At 35.9% G+C, this 16,855-nt stretch overlaps 1 protein-coding gene across 1 annotated transcript; it reads right to left on the reverse strand.

Annotated features, from left to right (window-relative positions):
• Nucleotides 1–6,742: 6,742 nt before the first annotated feature.
• LOC110096353 (putative GEM-like protein 8) lies at nt 6,743–8,061 on the reverse strand. The gene is made up of 4 exons (XM_020822253.2): nt 7,769–8,061; nt 7,604–7,684; nt 7,213–7,484; nt 6,743–7,124 (listed from the first exon to the last, which is right to left on the reverse strand). The coding sequence occupies exons 1-4, from the start codon at nt 7,917–7,919 to the stop codon at nt 6,948–6,950; spliced, it is 681 nt and encodes a 226-aa protein (XP_020677912.1). The 5' UTR covers nt 7,920–8,061; the 3' UTR covers nt 6,743–6,947.
• Between the last annotated feature and the right edge of the window lie 8,794 nt (nt 8,062–16,855).

The raw sequence follows: 16,855 nt of genomic DNA on the forward strand, positions 1-16,855 counted from the left end.
GCTTGTTTGTCATGTAACAAATGGATTAAAAAAATTAATAAAATAATTTTTAAGAATGGTTTAATGATTTATTTAATAGCTTATTCCATTTTTTGTTGTTTAACCTTCTTCCGTTTCATACATTTAAAAATTGAGGTATATTAACTGAGTTGTAAAGATGATGCAACTCTCTGTTGAGAATTGGTTAGATAAATCTTTTTGATATCAATTTCATTTTTTTTTACTGATTTGATTTAAAATTCCATTTTTTAGTTATATTTGTATTTCAATATATATATATATATATATACTCGCTGAACTATATTAAATTTTATTAATTTGGCTCTCAGATCAACTCTCACGTTATTCTGATTGTTTTTTCTCCTATAAAATAAGTAAAAAGTGGAAACCAAACAAATCAACGTCCATCTTTTACTCTAATTCATTGTATAGGCCTCGTGTACTTAAATATCTACTTTACCAGTAGCAGACCACAAGCAAAGTCGCTTTTATGCTGCCTAAATCTTGCTGACTACATGGTTAATCAGCACCTTAGTCTTTACAGTCATGATCTTATCATAAGTTAAAATATAATTAAGGACTAAAAAGATGAAGAAAATATCTAATTGCTTCTATGACTTGTTGTTTTTCATTGAATTTGCTGATTTGTAGTTCTGCTTTGATGTTTTCAATGAGGCAGGATCAGATTAAGGCTTCATTTGTGACAGTTTTACTATTGCTTTCTTAAGTAGTTTTTTAGTACAAAAATTTCTAGTCAAAATTTTTTTCTACTAAAAAATTGTTTTAAAAAACAATAAAAAGGTTGTCTCAAATGAAGCCTAAAAGTCACTTGCACAAATTTGAATTCAAAGGTTTAAAAAAGTGCAATGTTTAGATCGAGCTGCTCCAAAATCATATCAAACCGTGCTCCAAGTGCCAAGTGATCATGGGTCGTGGGATTCTTAACCATTGTTCTCCCTCATTATAAACAGACCCTTCCCATTGCTTAGAGCCTTTTGACATCAATCTAGCCTTATGTTGCACATCAACTTCATGAGATCCTTCCTTCTTTGCATGCATCCCTTTGCACCCAATGACTTTTCTTCCTGGAGGAAGCTTCACCAACCTCAAGTAGCATCCTTCTAAAGTGACTCCATCTCTTCATCCAAAGTCCTCTTTTATAGATCACCATCAAGACTATACACTACCCTTATAGGGACTAGGAACTTCAGCCTTCGTAACTGAAAGTGTAAATGCAATGTGATCCCCAAGTCAAGTTGGCTTTGCGATATTCTGGTGCCTAGTCCTATTCCTTACAATTGACTCCTGAGCAAAAATCTCAACCTCAACATCAACTTCTACCGCCTGATCTAAAACTGAATCAGTTTCCTGAGTAGAGGTGATCTATCTTTGTGGAGTAAATAGAGTTGCATCAAACTTCAACTTTTGCAACACATATGTGGTCTCAATAGAACTCTCCTCCGCTTCAAGTCTTGAGGCTTCAAAATGATTGCCTTGCCAAAAGTAACATTCCTGCTGATGAAAATCTTCTTATCTACTAGAACATAGAGTTTGAAGCCCTTGACTCCATGCCTGAAGCAAATAAAGATTGCCTTCTTTGCTCTTGGTTCCAATTTATCATTCTAAACATGATAGTACTTGGACACCAAAAAACTCTTAAGTGCTCATAATCTCTAGCAGGATGCCTTGACTACATCTTCTTTGGTGTCTTCTTCCCAATAGCTACAGAAAGCAGACGGTTCACCAAGTGATAGACATACTCTATTGCTTCAGCCCAATAGACTTTATCCAACATAGCATTGGATAACATACGCCGTACTTTCTCCACCAAACTTCTATTCATCCTCTATGTTGCTGCGGTGTCTCTTTAATAGTGAAGTGAAGCTTTATCCCAGATCACTTGCACTCCTGTAAGAATGCATCAAAAGTGTATTCACCCTCAATGTCTGATATGATACATCGGATCCTTTTGCCAGCCTGACTCTCAATCCACTTCTTCAAAGTTCTAAAAACCTTTAGTACATCGCTCTTGCGCCTCATAGTATACACCCAAACATATTTGGAGTAATTATCAATAAAAAAGATAAACTATTGCCAACCACCAAATGATGTTGTCATCGTCGGGCCCCAAACATCTGTGTGAATATACTCTAAGATATCCTTTATATTGTGGATGTCAGTACCAAATGATACACATTTATTCTTTCCAAACACACAATATTCACAGAAATTGAGCTTGTAGGTGCTTGCTCCTTTGATTAATCCTTGCTTCATGAAAGCCATAAGAGAAGCCTCTCCTGCATGAACTAGCTACATATACTATAATGTAGTGGCGTAAGAAGAATCATCAGCAACATCAATCATTCCAATCATTGTTCTTCCTTGAAGATAGTAAAAGTTGTGAGAACGAACTCCTTTCAGAAAAAACCAGTGCTCTATAATATATCTTTAGAACTCTTGCCTCAATGACAACCTTGTAGCCCTTGGTCTCTAAAGCCCTAACAAATAGCAAATTCTTTATAATATTTGGAAGATATCTCACATTAATCATCTCTCTCATAGTACCATCATGGATTCTGATGAAGATGCTCCTTACATAAACTATACGACAAGCTTGATAATTTTTCATGGTCATAACACCATAATCAAGCTCCCTGTAGGTACAAAACTACTCCCTGGTGGGACAAATATGATAGGTAGCACCAATATCTAGAATCCAGTATGAATTATCTGAATAAAAACTTTGAGAGACTACAAATAGTGATATATCTAAATCTTTGTCATGCTCTTCCATGCTAAAGTTAGCCTCAGTGGAAACTCTCTTTCCCTTTTCCTTAAGCTTCAGACAATCTTTCTTCCAATAACCATTTTGCAAATAGAAAGCACATTGAATTCCCAAGACTACCCCTACAAGATTTTCCCCGCTGACTGCCACTCTTTTTCTTCCTCTCAAATCTTCCTTATTGGAGTGTGAGAGGCTCAGCTGAATTCATATTTGCAGACTCATCCGACTGCGAATTCATACAAGATTATCCCAATGCCGGAACTCGTGGCACAGTAATGTAGTAGTCATCTCGCCATAGTTCATGACCTCATTCCCATGAATGAGCATCATTATGAAGTTTCGTACTCATCCGACTGCGAATTCAATAGGAGCACCTTGTATTCATCTATAACCTCCTCATCCAAATTTAAAAGATCTGCAAATAGCTTTATAAAATCATTCAAGTGCTTATCATTTGTAACCACCCCATGTCTCATCAGAAACCTGTAGAGCCTCCACTTCATATGAAGACGATTCTCCACGTTCTTCGTTAGATACTTGTTCTCTAAAGTCTTCCATAGCTTTGTATTAGAAGTTTACATCATCACCCCATACTTGATCTCCTAAGATAAGCAATTTTTTATCAAGCCACAAGCACTCCAGTTAATCTTGAGCCAATCTCTCTCAGACATCTCTTCAGGATGTTCATCGCCTACCAGAACATCCTTTAGATTCATAAAGCACAACGCATCCATCACCTCACATTGCCACATACCAAAATTTTCTTTGCCATCAAATTTTGTCACATCAATTTTAATAGGATGTGTAAGCATCTGATGGATCGCCACCTTCTCCACCGTCGAGGTGGATGTATCCATGGCTCAACGGGATCTTATAGCCTCCAAGAACTCGCAACCTCCTTACGATGCCGGAATTGGAACAATTAGATCCTCAATCTACTTCTAACAACGATCAAAATCACAATTAATAGCACAACCACAAACAATTCCTTCAATTCTTCTTGCTTGATTTTGTCCTGTTCCTTTCCCAAGAGATAAGCTTGCGATCTGCTCTGTTCAGAACCTGAAATCCAAACCACTTCGTTCTTTTGATGAGTCAAGACCATGGGAGACTTCCTTTGATTAAGTTGACTTGATCATCTTAGTCAAACTGGTCAAAACCCATTCAAAATTAACTTTCAAATTTAAATTCTAACCCAAAGCATAAAATCTCATTCATTAAATCAAAATATCTTCTAAGGACTCCCCATAATCTCATGCATCTCTGTTATAATTAAAGTAAACAAGTTTTTTTTTTACTTGGTGTAAAATTGCATTCAATCATAGAGAAAATAACATAAAGAAGAACAGAGACTTAGGCTTCTCATGGATGTTAGTTGCTCTCAGTCTCCATGTGGAAGGAATCATTAGTCATGAAGTTGATAGCAACGGCTACCCATATATATTCTTACACCAACCCAGCTAAAAGAAGTCATGATGATTCATCTATTTTTGATCCAGTGAAATCTTAATCAACTATATTTCAATCATTAATACATCTTTCAGCTACAAATACATCTTTCAACATCGTTGGTGCAATCAAGATTGCTAGATCTTTAATGTTTGCTACATTCAACATATTGCTATGTATAACATGAACACATTCTCTCTCTCTCTCTCTCTCTCTCTCTCTCTCTCTCTCACACACACACACACAAACACACGATTTATTATTCTGGGCAGAGTCCGGATGTATCGGAAGACCAATAAAAATGCGCCACGGCACCTCAAAAAAGTACTGCGCTCGGTACCGCGCCCGGTATTGTGCTCGGTACCTAGCGTAACCGGACGGTTCTCCCGTCCGGTGTCCGCACATAATAATTTCTCCACACACACGCATGCACGCACACACCTCCATGCTCCCTTCTCACCCCTCCATTAACAGCCACCTAACATTTTTTTTGCCAAACGTGGTCCCCTATTATCAACAAAATTTTCTCCTTTTCAGAGTATTCTTATATACTATTTACTTCTTATCTGCTTTCTCTGTCATGGCCTTTACAGATCTACTAGAAAAGCAGGTATGCTGAGACAGCACTGCGTCGGCAAATTTATTATGCTGACTGTTTTGGATGTGGGCTGCTAATCCAAAATCTAAAAGCAGACAAAGATTGCACAGGCCTTCTTAAGAATAGTGGATCATGCACCGGTATATGTCAACTGTTTTTTTTTTCTTTAATGAAAACAACCTTTCTTTCTGCAGAACTACTGATTTTTCTAGAACATATGCTTTTACAAATTCCCTTTTAATTAATTAGTATCATGCAATATCTCCAACTCAGCTCTTCAGCTCAAAATTTATCTTGTTATTGCTTCTATAGAATTTTATGAGTTTGATGTAATGGTTAAGTTCTGATGTCATAATTCCGAGTTACAAAAATAAGCGCTTTAGAAATATAAGAAGATTCTGTATTTGCAGAAACATCATATAATCCGTATGCCCTTTGTTTAGATCATCTAAAGGTAGGCTCTAAAACAATGGTAAGGTTTTCAATCTCCACTATGATGTGAAAACTAAGGCTTTGTTTGGGACAGTTTTTTACTGCTTTTTAAAATAATTATTGTTAGGCCAGTCCATTGGACCAGCCGGTCCACACGGGACTGGCTCAGGCGGATAGAAGAGGAAGAGTTCCGCTTCCCTATAGGCGCCATCCAAACAGCTTCAGCCAATAATTAGGAAGGATTTTTGAGGGAGTTAGGAGGGAAATTTGAATGTAGGGACTATTTATAGATTTCTTTTTGGATTGTATGCATTAAATAGTTTATTTTCTTAGGGTTAGGACAACTTGAATTTGGTTGAAATTTGAGATCTATTAGGTTCTTTGGGCTCTAGCGGCATCTAGAGATTTGGGAGAGAAAGATCCTCCTCTCGAATAGAGATTCAATTGTATCTTAGTATTTTTTGTCTGTATCTTTCATTATTGCAATAAAACTACTATTTTTCCGACTTTCGTTGAGTTCGGAAGAGCTTTTCTCGATGTTTTTTTTTTGAAATTGATAGGAATTACTTTAAAACATCCAAGTGTTTCCTATCAGTTTTTAAGTGCAAAAAATTAATTTTAAGTAATAAGAAAGATGTCCCAAATGAAGCCTAAATTCGAGTGTGGAAACAATCTCTATACTTTCTATCAAATCTATGATCTCCAAAGCACAAGAAAGTAATTAATCACTGCTTGAAGCTTATGTTCTCCTTAACGATGGACAATACTCTGCAATGAGTTTAGGTAGTTATTAATATAATAATTACCAACTCTCATGATATAAGTGCATTTGGCATGTATCTTACACAAATCACAAGCGTGGAAGAAGCCACATACAAGATTTTATTGAGAAGATTTCTCAAAATAAACCTATATCATGAGAGTTGATAATTGGAATATGAATTGTGTTTAAAGTTTTATTTTGCAAGGGAGGTTCTCTTTAAATCGAGAAATTATTTTGTGCGAAAACTGGACTGTCTGGAGGCGAATCGGAATGCGCCACATCATCTTGTACAACCACAACACACAACAAACGAGTGACGTGATGCATTTTAATTCGCCTCCGGATGACGTCGGTATCCACACTAAACAATTTCACCTCTAAATCATATGGAAATTATAGTATTCACAAAATGAACTTATCTCTTGAGAGTCGATAAATAGAATATGAATTGTGTTTTGAAATTCTATTTTGCTAGAGTTTTAAATTGCACAAAAATTAAAGTATCAACACTATAAACCATACATTTTCTTGCATAAAATTTATCAAGTTATTTCATATGTAATGCTCAAATTTTGATCAATTATAAAAACACTTGCTTATCTATGCTCATTAGTTTCACCTTCAAATATTAAAATTTATAACTAAATTCTAGCTCTTATCTTTCACTTTTATCAGAATTCTCAACAGTTTGATCATAACACATAAATACATGATATTACTAATTCTTGAACATCATTTATATTCCAATTAACAACTCTCATGATACAAGTACACTTTGTATTTTACACAAAATCACAAAGGTGGAAGGCCCAAAATAATAGGTTGCATTGAACAATCTTCCATAAAACTTGGAAACTTTTCAATGCTTGGCACAAAGCAGGGAGTTACTCTTTCATTTGCTTTCTACTATGAGAGTTGTGTCACCGGTTGCTCTGAAATTGCTTCTGTATGAAGTTGAAAGATCTCTCATAAGAAAGAAAACCCATGAACCAGAACTCAAAGCCATCTTCTGTGATGATTTCTATGTATTTCTGGCTTGGTTTGTTCATATTTTCACTTTGGCAAACCTTCTTTGTCCGGCTCAGAGGTATCAAGACCTGCACATTGCCAATAGTTCAATCAAAATAAAATCATTCCATTCATTAATGGTCATAAAGTGCTTAAATTTCTCGCTTTTTAACAAACCTTGTAAGGGATTCTGGCTGTTTCTCCAGGAGAGTTGAGTTTGATGTATCTGTTGCTGCGGAATGCAATCTTTTCAGATGAAATGAAGAGAAGACCAGAAATAGGACCAGCTGTGGTCGACAAATAGCACTGGAAGGCATTCAGCAACTTCTCTCCCTCTTTAACAGAGAAATTTTGTCTGAAAATTCTTCCGACTCCTCCAGCTTGAAGAATCCTCACCCCCAAGCTCAATTTCCCTTTCACAGTTTGGGAGACTGTGGATCCTAGACTCACTGTGAATTCAATGAAATAGTACAAATGAGTTCTTTTTATAAAAATAAATAAATGAACAGAAACTCAGGAATGTGTAGACTTCTGAAGCGTAGAAACTGATGGAAGGATGAGGAATTACCATGGTCACATATTCCTTTAGCATAACTATTTGCCTTGCTCTTAAACCTGTTCATCCAATGAAAAAGTGGAAGCTTTCTACCTGCGAATCAAAAATATCTAATATCAAGAAAAATATAAATGATCATAAAATACAGCGGGGGATCAGTTAGCCGTTAGTCCTTACTCTTTTGAAATTGAGAAGACCCATAAGAAGCAGGCATAAGATAGAGCCGCTGAGGCACAGGTGATGCAGCTTCTCTTTTCAACTCCCCAGCTGCATATATGACGGAACTGACTGGAACTCCAATGGCCTGATCAACGTTCTGGTTTTTCATTTTGGGATGAATCTCTCAGCCTACTCGACTACTATTCTCTAGATTATTTCTTAGAGAAGAACTTGCTCCGTGCTCCAGCAATGTAAGTAGGAGCTGCTTATATAAAATGAGCAACCATTGACCAGAGTTGCTGGATATGAGTCATCACCTGTTAAACACAAAAAGGTTTATGTGTAAAATTGAGTACACGTAGAAAGCTCCAAATAACTTCCATAACTTAACTCTTCCTAAAGCTTTACCATTTAGTACTAATTTCTTCCACTCTGAAGTGATTCGAAATGATTTATCTTATTGTTAAACGTTTGTTTTTAGTTAGAAGTATATGAAATTGAATTCTTACTCTTAAACCTGCATTTAAAAAGAAGTGAATTTCAATTTTAAGGACTAGAAAATCACTTATTTTTATTTTATTTCTTTAAAATATAATAGAACAATGTTATATTAATAAAATAGGAGAATAGAATATTATTTTTATTTTTAATAATAATAAAACTATACAACAACAATAGCATTAAGCCTTTATCCCATTGTGTGAGGTCGGCTACTTTGAATCCTTTTTCTTCATTGTGTCATGTTAAGAGTCAAATTCTCATTTAAAATCTAATAAAGAAAAGTCATTTCTAATATTTTATAATAAATTTTTTATAGGTCTACCTTTATCATTCTTAACAAAAGTCAAATCTAATATATCTACTTTCCTAACCGGGTCATTGGAAGGCCGCCGTTTTATGTGACTACAAGTTGCAGAAGAGCTTATCTTTGCCTAAGTGTCGATTAAATATTACAGCACACAATAACAAGTAATTATCAAGCAAAACCTAAACATCAAGAAAGAAATCAGTTCCACATAATAAAAACAATAATGCTGATAGGACATTTCTGACGCTTCCAAAGGAAGTCTAAGTTCCAATTCAAAAAAACCATACTACCATGACGAGATTAGTTCCATGCAATTATATTTTAAAAACAAACGCTAATAGAACATTTCACTATCCAACAAGGGGGAACCATTAATACTTACCGTGCAAGTAACGCAAACATCCACTAAAAGATAATGTTTAAAATATTAGTAAGACTAATCAAATAAATTAAAATTTCTGGGTAAGGTTACTAATGAATATGAATAGAGTGATTCATGCCTTCCATTGGCCTAGTTTAAGTATCAGACTGTCATTTTTTGGGGGACATGTAGGTCAATTAAGGCAATTCACACATAAGACATAAATTTACATGATTTAGTGAAATTCACCTATATCTATCTTCACACACAGATTAAACATTTTACTAAGTTTTTTTAAAAATGTCATAGACTCATAGAGAAATTATACTTCAAATGAAAAATGACAATGATGAACCTACACCTGTATTAATGAATAAGAGGAAACGCAACAACCTGTTGTGAAGTAAGGGTTAGAAATGGAGAAACAAACATTGATATTATTTCTCATTTTTATTCCCTTTTCTACTATGAGAGCTTCTTCCAGTCTTCTCGCATTCTCTTTATTTTCTTGTGACTGCAGGATGGTTCACAAGTGAAGATTATATGAATTTACATAATGAATAATTCACCTTTTAACATTGTTGCGTCTTGGAATATTCACAGTAGTAGAGAAAGATAAATTTTAACATCCTAGCTTGGTACGAAGATCCAACACAAATAAATAAAAGAGAGGGGTGCAACATTCATAAGAGTCACCAAAATTTTTACATGAAAAATCTTTAAAAGGGGAAAATTACTGGAGTTGGCCTAGTTTGAATGAACCTATTACTCTATTAGTATTTATAATTGATCACAAATGATGTCCTTTCTCGGGGAAGATATCGGCTCAATATAACAAATATACATCATTTAGAGCACTTTACATGGGTGGAAGAATCCAATGAGAGCTATCCTTAAAAGAGCGTTGGCTTGTTCATTGAATGGGTAGGATTGTATTTGGGTGACAAAGATCCGAGGGACAGTAGAAAGCAAGTGACAGAGGCAAGAAGAACCATAATCGGGCGACAGTGCTCAAAAGGATCATAGTCAAGCAATGATGATTAGAAGGACTTTAGTCGACAATCGACGATAGTCAGAAGGATCGTAATCGGACGACGATGGTCGGATGAATCATAATTGAAGGGCGACAATGGTCAGAAAGTGGCTCGTCAATGGCTTCTATATGGAGGTCTGACGGCAATGGCTGGCCAGAAGTTCAACACCAGCGGCCTGGTGGCTCCGATTCATCAGTGGTAGTACTGTCGGGGTGGAGCTCCAGGATTTTTCAAGTTCCAAAGCTCTTCTCTTCTTCCACCCCCCGGTGAAGAATGATGGTTTATTTATAGTTTTTTGGGAGTGACATGCTCAGTAAATATGGGGAAGATTATGGCAATTTTGGAGTGTTCTATCAAATGACACATTGATTCTCTTGATCATGGAGCGTTTGTTGAGCATTTAAGTGTCTTAGTGATGTCAAAATTGAGTGATCTTGGGCTCATTGGATTCGTCTCATCAAGACGCTTGATTCGACTATAAGCATGTCATATATGAATATCATTTAGTTATCTAATAATGCTTTGAAGCTTTCAAGTAGGCTTTGATCCTTTGATTTGAGCTCACTTGGGCTTGGATTGAACTAAATTTGGTGTCCTTGTGTTTGTCTCCCCGAGATGTTCAATTTGACTATGAACTTGTTGAAATCAGAGTTTGGATGGCCCCAAATTTAATTTGGAAGTTCCCAATTCATATTTGCATCAAAATTTGTGCCCGATCAAAACGATTTTGATGACGTATCAATGATTAAAAAATTCAACCATCATTAAAAAATTCTATAACCTTCTTTAAAGATTTTATAGTAAAATCTATTTAGAACTTTATGATACCCTCTATGTAGAACTTTATAATATCCACTATTTAGGGCTTTCATATTATTGAGGCGAGCTTCTATTTTTAATAATTAAAAAGTAAGATCAAATCTTATTCAAGATAATTAAAAAAATATTGGCTCCATACTCAATAGAAGGGAAAGAAAAAAAATGTGAGTTTCAGATTAAGGACGTCTGATAACTGATATAAAAAGGGTAATACATAATGAAGAATTCTAACACAGTAACAAGAAGCATCCAAAATGCATACCTAGATTCTTAATTGTGAAGCAAACTAATACCAATCCTTGGCTTGCAAACTTTCCACGCATAATGTCTTCCTTTTGGATGACACTTAGAAGTCGCCATTCACGTTAGAAAAATCTGTCGTGGAATCTACTCACGTGGCAGTTGGGCAGAGCAGAGCAGATTAAGAATGCAAACAATTCTCCAACCGAATCATATCTTTAACATTAAATGAGGAATACTCTAGAAGATGTGGCTCCAGTACACTATAGCAAGATCAAGAATACCAAACTCACAGAATCCAACGATGACAAAAAAGTAGATAGTAAACTAAAAACTTATGGGAAGAATTTTACATGGATAAAAAATGTTCAATAATCACAGTAAATACTGGCTCCATCCTTTTTGTTACTTCACAGTATAAATTCTTTCCTAACTTTGAAGATAAAAATCTGCCGCAATTGATCTTTCAATGCAGCTACATACAGCTTATTTCGTAGCCAAAAAACTGAAGGTAAAATCTAGGAGTTAATAATTATTTAATATATTTGAATTTAAATTCAAATTGTTGACATGTAGTAATCATAGAAGATGCCAAATATCTCTTCATCTTGTCCTATATACAAATTTAATAATCTAGAAAAATAATACAATATGATTAAGGTGGCAGGCCTGCACATATTTTGGCCCTTCGAGCTTTAAGCTGTTCTATCTATGCTTGTGTTTTCACTGCTTCCTCCCTCAAACAGCCCCGACTCTCGATTCCGACGCCATTAGCCTCCGATCCTCCTCCTGCTATGTCGAACCGCAAGCCCCGTCGAATACCCTCTCGAAACAACTCCAGCAATCGATCATCCGCCTTTACCTGGCCGGAATCCACGACCAGCATTCGTCGCGGCCGCCTGCAGTCGACACAATTTCCACTGAATCGACAGCCCGTGCCCGACGTCCGCATTTTGCCGGAACAGCCGATCTCCATTCGAATCCCTAGATCCGTTGGGCCTCAACCGAGCCCTCCACACCCGTCACCTGCTACCGAGACCCACTCGATCCGACCTTTGCTCTACCTGAAACAGCCGCATATCCTGCGATAGATCTCGATTGAACTCCCACACTCGGCAGAGCTCCTGCCACCTCTCAACTAGCAGCAAGTTTCCCACAACCCAGCAAGCCCGATTTAACCTCATCCTATGTCAGAGATGCGTCCGCATTATTAAATGGATTGTGTACCTTCTGCTCATTGTGTATGTTTTACACGTTACGTATTTGTAGATACAGCAAATAAATATTAAATCATCATAATTAAATATTTGCTCCTTATTTACTGTAATATGCAGTATATATTTAGTAAATATGCATAACGTAGGCAGAACTTAAACATAGAATACGCAGTATCCAAACACATCTTTAGGTGCGGTGTCCGCACCTAATAATTAGCCCCACCCCCATATATATATAATTTTTATTTTCTACTATTTAATTAGTTGTTATTATATCTCTTATTAGTTATAATAATATTTGTTATTAATATTATTAATATTATTAATTTATTATCATTATCAATATTATTATTAATCATATTATCATTAATAAAAAAGAGAAAAATGACAAAAAAGAAGAAAAAAGGGGGTGGGGGAGAGAGAGAGATGAAATATTTGTGCATCTTGCCAACCTTGTTGTCGTTGACCCCTGCTCAGGTATAATGCTCCAAAACCCCGCATTCGGCGCTTGCGACAAGCCGGGGGACCATCCTACACGCTCTCGTAGCATGGTGGGAGGGAACCCGGTGAGACGCTTGCGGCCTCGCAAGTAGGCCTCTAAGTGCTCTCGTAGCGTGAAGAGGATGAAATTATGTACCAGTGCATGCCTTAGTGTCAATGGGGGAAAACTGCACATTTTTCTCAAATAGGTGTCTCAAAGGCTCATATGCGCTCTCGTAGTTGGTAGGATTGAAGAATATGATCACGATGTCATCTGACACCTATCTTACACACTCCCGTAGCATGATAGGGAAGGCTCAGCTATTAGAATTTCCCTTAAATGGGGAAGACATTGAGAGGCTGACAAAATTCAGAGTGAAGACACACAAGATTTATAAAAAATACAGGGACCTAATTTGAACCCAAACTAACAATAGGATACTTGAATATGGCTTGAATTGCAGGGAATATAACTTATTCAAACCAATCATAACAATAAGAAATATCTCCAATAATGTGATTTAGCTTTATTATTCAACACTGTGCTTTTATTGTTTAACACTGTGTTTTTACTGTTCACTGAGAAAAAATCGAACGATTCTCTTTGTCTGGTCTCCGCACATAATAATCTCTCCTCTTAGAAAATTTGGTTTGTTGGGATTCAAGCGGCAAGAGAAATCTCATGATGTGATTAGAAATTGATTTCAACTTTGAATTTTGGATAAGCCAACCTGACTTTGATACCAATTTGTCATGCAAAAGCTCCAACATTTAATAAAATTATTCTCCAATTCTCTTCTGGCGAGGGGAAAATTATCCGGCAAGAGTTGAATACCACTAGTGGCGAGCAAGACCCAACTCTCTTATACAAGCTCTAGCTCTTCGCGGTGGGGGAAAAATTGTCTAGCAATAGATGAATACAGTTGACAACGATCACAACAAGGGGCGTGCATCAATGGTGTCAATTAGAGGGTGCACCGATGATGGAAACCAAGGGAAGATCCACCGATGGCGGTGGTTGAGAGGCAGAGGGCCAATAGGGTCAAAGAAAGATGCTTCAAAGTGCTGTCTAGGAAAGGTCAAGAGAAATCCACAAGCGATATTTGACCTATCCAAGGCTGGTTGGCAAAGCATTGTTTGATGCCATTAACATCTATGAAAAAGATCTAGGGAATCCAGCAAATATAACATATTTGAGGTTGTTTATCAGAGCATTGTTTGATGATATTAACATGTGTGGAAGGAGAAGAGATAAATCAATTCAGGACGTTTGACCTATCCTAGATTATTTGTCATAGCATTGCTCGATAATTTTAATAGATTTATGCAAATTCATTAAGAATTTTTGACTTATATGAGGTTGTTTGTTAAAGCGTTGCTCAATAACGTTAACCTATATAGAAGAGATTGAGGGAATCCACTAAGGATTTTTGACATATTCAAGGTTGTTTGTCAGAACAATGCTCGATGACATTTACTTATATGAAAGAGGTCGAATTGAATTCTCTTGGGTTCGATTATATTTTGATTGGGAGGAGACGAATGTCATGTGTATCCCGAATCAAAGGCAAACATTGGTCTGTATTTAGATCATTATTACCTTTTTGAGATTGAGATTGTAACTTTTCTTTAGTAGAAGTTCAACTAAGGACTATAGAGTTAGGATTCACTTGAAGCTTTTTTGTATTTGTCAGAAACTGATAGATGGTTACCAGTAAAATTACTTTTAGACAAGTAAAATATTAGAGTGACTTTCTTGATCACAATCGTATTTGAGATTGCAACCAAGGTTTCCCCCTAATCAAAATTTGCTTCCCATAGAATTGATATAGTAAAGGATGATGGCTGAGAGGTGATAGAACATGCACGTTTTCTATTGTAGTGAAGTTGCCTTAAATATTGAATGACTTCTTTTGGATTTGATAATAGATCATGATAAAGGCACTACCTCACTTCAACCGTGACTAAGATGTTGGCGTGAACAACCTTTCGAGATTGCAACAAAGGTTGCGGCCCAACCAATGATCATTTCCTACAGACTTAATGTAGCAATGGTTGATAGTTGATAGAAGAAAAAAAATTATGCATGTTTACTTTTGCAGTGAAGTTATCCTCAATGTTAAATTACTTCTTTTGAATCTGATAATAAATAATGGTAAAGGGACTCCTCAAGATAATATATGACAAAGTACTTATGTTGAATTACAATGACAAAGACTTATCATTTAGTACTTTAGCCTTGTATAACTTTTTATACTCTACCTTTAATTTTTATGAATTATTTTGAAAGTTACATTGATGTTAGTGATGTAATTATTTCCTATTTTTTATTAATTTAATAGTTTAATTATAAAATTTACATCTTAACTCGTAAGAAATAAATATACATTAATATAAAATTATACAATTTGAAATATTGGATGAGCCAAATATTGAGTCATTCATAACCAAATAGCTATTTAACACCCCCACAGTGGCTACAATTTGCACTAGGGGTGTAAACAAGTAGAATAGAATATCTGACTAATCGAGCTGAACTTATTTAATTTTTTTTGTGCTCTAGCTTGTCTAATCATGCTAAATTTATTTAATTTTTCTTGAGCTCAAGATCGTTTATTAAGCTCGAGCTCGACTCATTAAAAATTTTATAGGATCGAGCTTGATTTGATTGTTGAATAAGAAATATCTCCAATAATGTGATTTAGCTTTTAATGTTTAACACTATGCTTTTATTGTTCAACACTGCGTTTTTACTGTTCACGGAGACAAAATTGAACGGTTCTCTTTGTCCGGTCTCCGCACGTAATAATCTCTCCTCTTAGACACAGTTTGGTTTGTTGGGATTCAAGCGGCAAGAGAAATCTCATGATGTGATTAGAAAATGATTTCAACCACTGAATTTTGGACAAGCTAGCCTGACTTTGATACCAATTTGTCATGCAAAAGCTCTAACATTTAATAAAAATATGCTCAGTTCTCTTCTGGTGAGGGGAAAACTATCCAGAAATATTTGAATACCACTGGTGGCAACCAAGAGACCCTCTTATACAGGCTCTAAATCTCCCCTGCGGGGGAAAAATTGTCTAGCAATAGATGAATACTTGTTGACGGCGATCACAACCAAGGGCATGCATCAATGGTGTCAATTAGAGGGTGCACCGATGAGGGAAACCAAGGGAAGAGCCACCGATGGCAGTGGTTGAAAGGCAGAGTGCCAATAGGGTCAAAGAAAGATGCTTCAAAGTGATGTCTAGGAAAGGTCAAGAGAAACCCACAAGCGATGTTTGACCTATCCAAGGTTGCTTGGAAAAACATCGTTTGATGGCATTAACATCTATGAAAAAGATCTAGAGAATCCAACAAATATAATATATTTGAGGTTGTTTATTAGAGCATTGCTTGATGATGTTAACATGTGTAGAAGAGGAAGAGATAAATCCTTAAGGATGTTTGACCTATCCTAAATTATTTGTCAGAGCATTGCTATATGATTTTAACATGTATGGAAGAGTGATGCAAATTTATTAAGAAATTTTGACTTATCCGAGGTTGTTTGTTAGAGTATTGCTCGATAACGTTAACCTGTATAGAAGAGGTCAAGAGAATCTACTAAGGATTTTTGACCTATTAAAGGTTGTTTGTCAGAACAATGCTCAATGACGTTAACTTATATGAAAGAGGTCGAATCGAATTCTCTTGGAATTGATTATACTTTGATTGGGAGGGGGTGAATGTCATGTGTATCTCAAATCGAAGGCGAATATTGTTCTGTATTTAGATCATTACTACATTTTTGAGATTGAGATTTTAACTTTTCTTAAGTAGTGGAAGTTCAGCTAAGGACTATAGAGCTATGATTCACTTGAAGCCCTTTTGTATTTTTCAAAAGTTGATAGATGGTTACCAGTAAAATTACTTTTAGACAAGTAAAATATTAGAGTGACTTGCTTGATCACAATCGTATTTGAGATTGCAACCAATGTTTCCCCCTAATCAAAATTTGCTTCCCATAGAATTGATATAGTAATGGATGATGGCTGAGGTGATAGAACATGCAAGTTTTCTATTGTAGTGAAGTTGCCTTAAATATTGAATGACTTCTTTTGGATTTGCTAATAGATCATGATAAAGGCACTACCTTACTTC

The sequence above is a fragment of the Dendrobium catenatum genome, unplaced genomic scaffold, assembly GCF_001605985.2.
Source record: "Dendrobium catenatum unplaced genomic scaffold, ASM160598v2 fragScaff_scaffold_864, whole genome shotgun sequence".
In the NCBI taxonomy this organism is placed as follows: Eukaryota; Viridiplantae; Streptophyta; class Magnoliopsida; order Asparagales; family Orchidaceae; genus Dendrobium; species Dendrobium catenatum.

Bases quoted from the DNA above. Each gene is read 5' to 3' on its own strand.
- LOC110096353 (XM_020822253.2), bottom strand. From the start codon at position 7,919: ATGAAAAACCAGAACGTTGATCAGGCCATTGGAGTTCCAGTCAGTTCC. The intron at 7,685-7,768 runs GTAAGGACTAAC...TTTGATTCGCAG, and splicing joins GTCTTCTCAATTTCAAAAGA to GTAGAAAGCTTCCACTTTTT. The intron at 7,485-7,603 runs GTAATTCCTCAT...TTGAATTCACAG, and splicing joins TAAAGGAATATGTGACCATG to TGAGTCTAGGATCCACAGTC.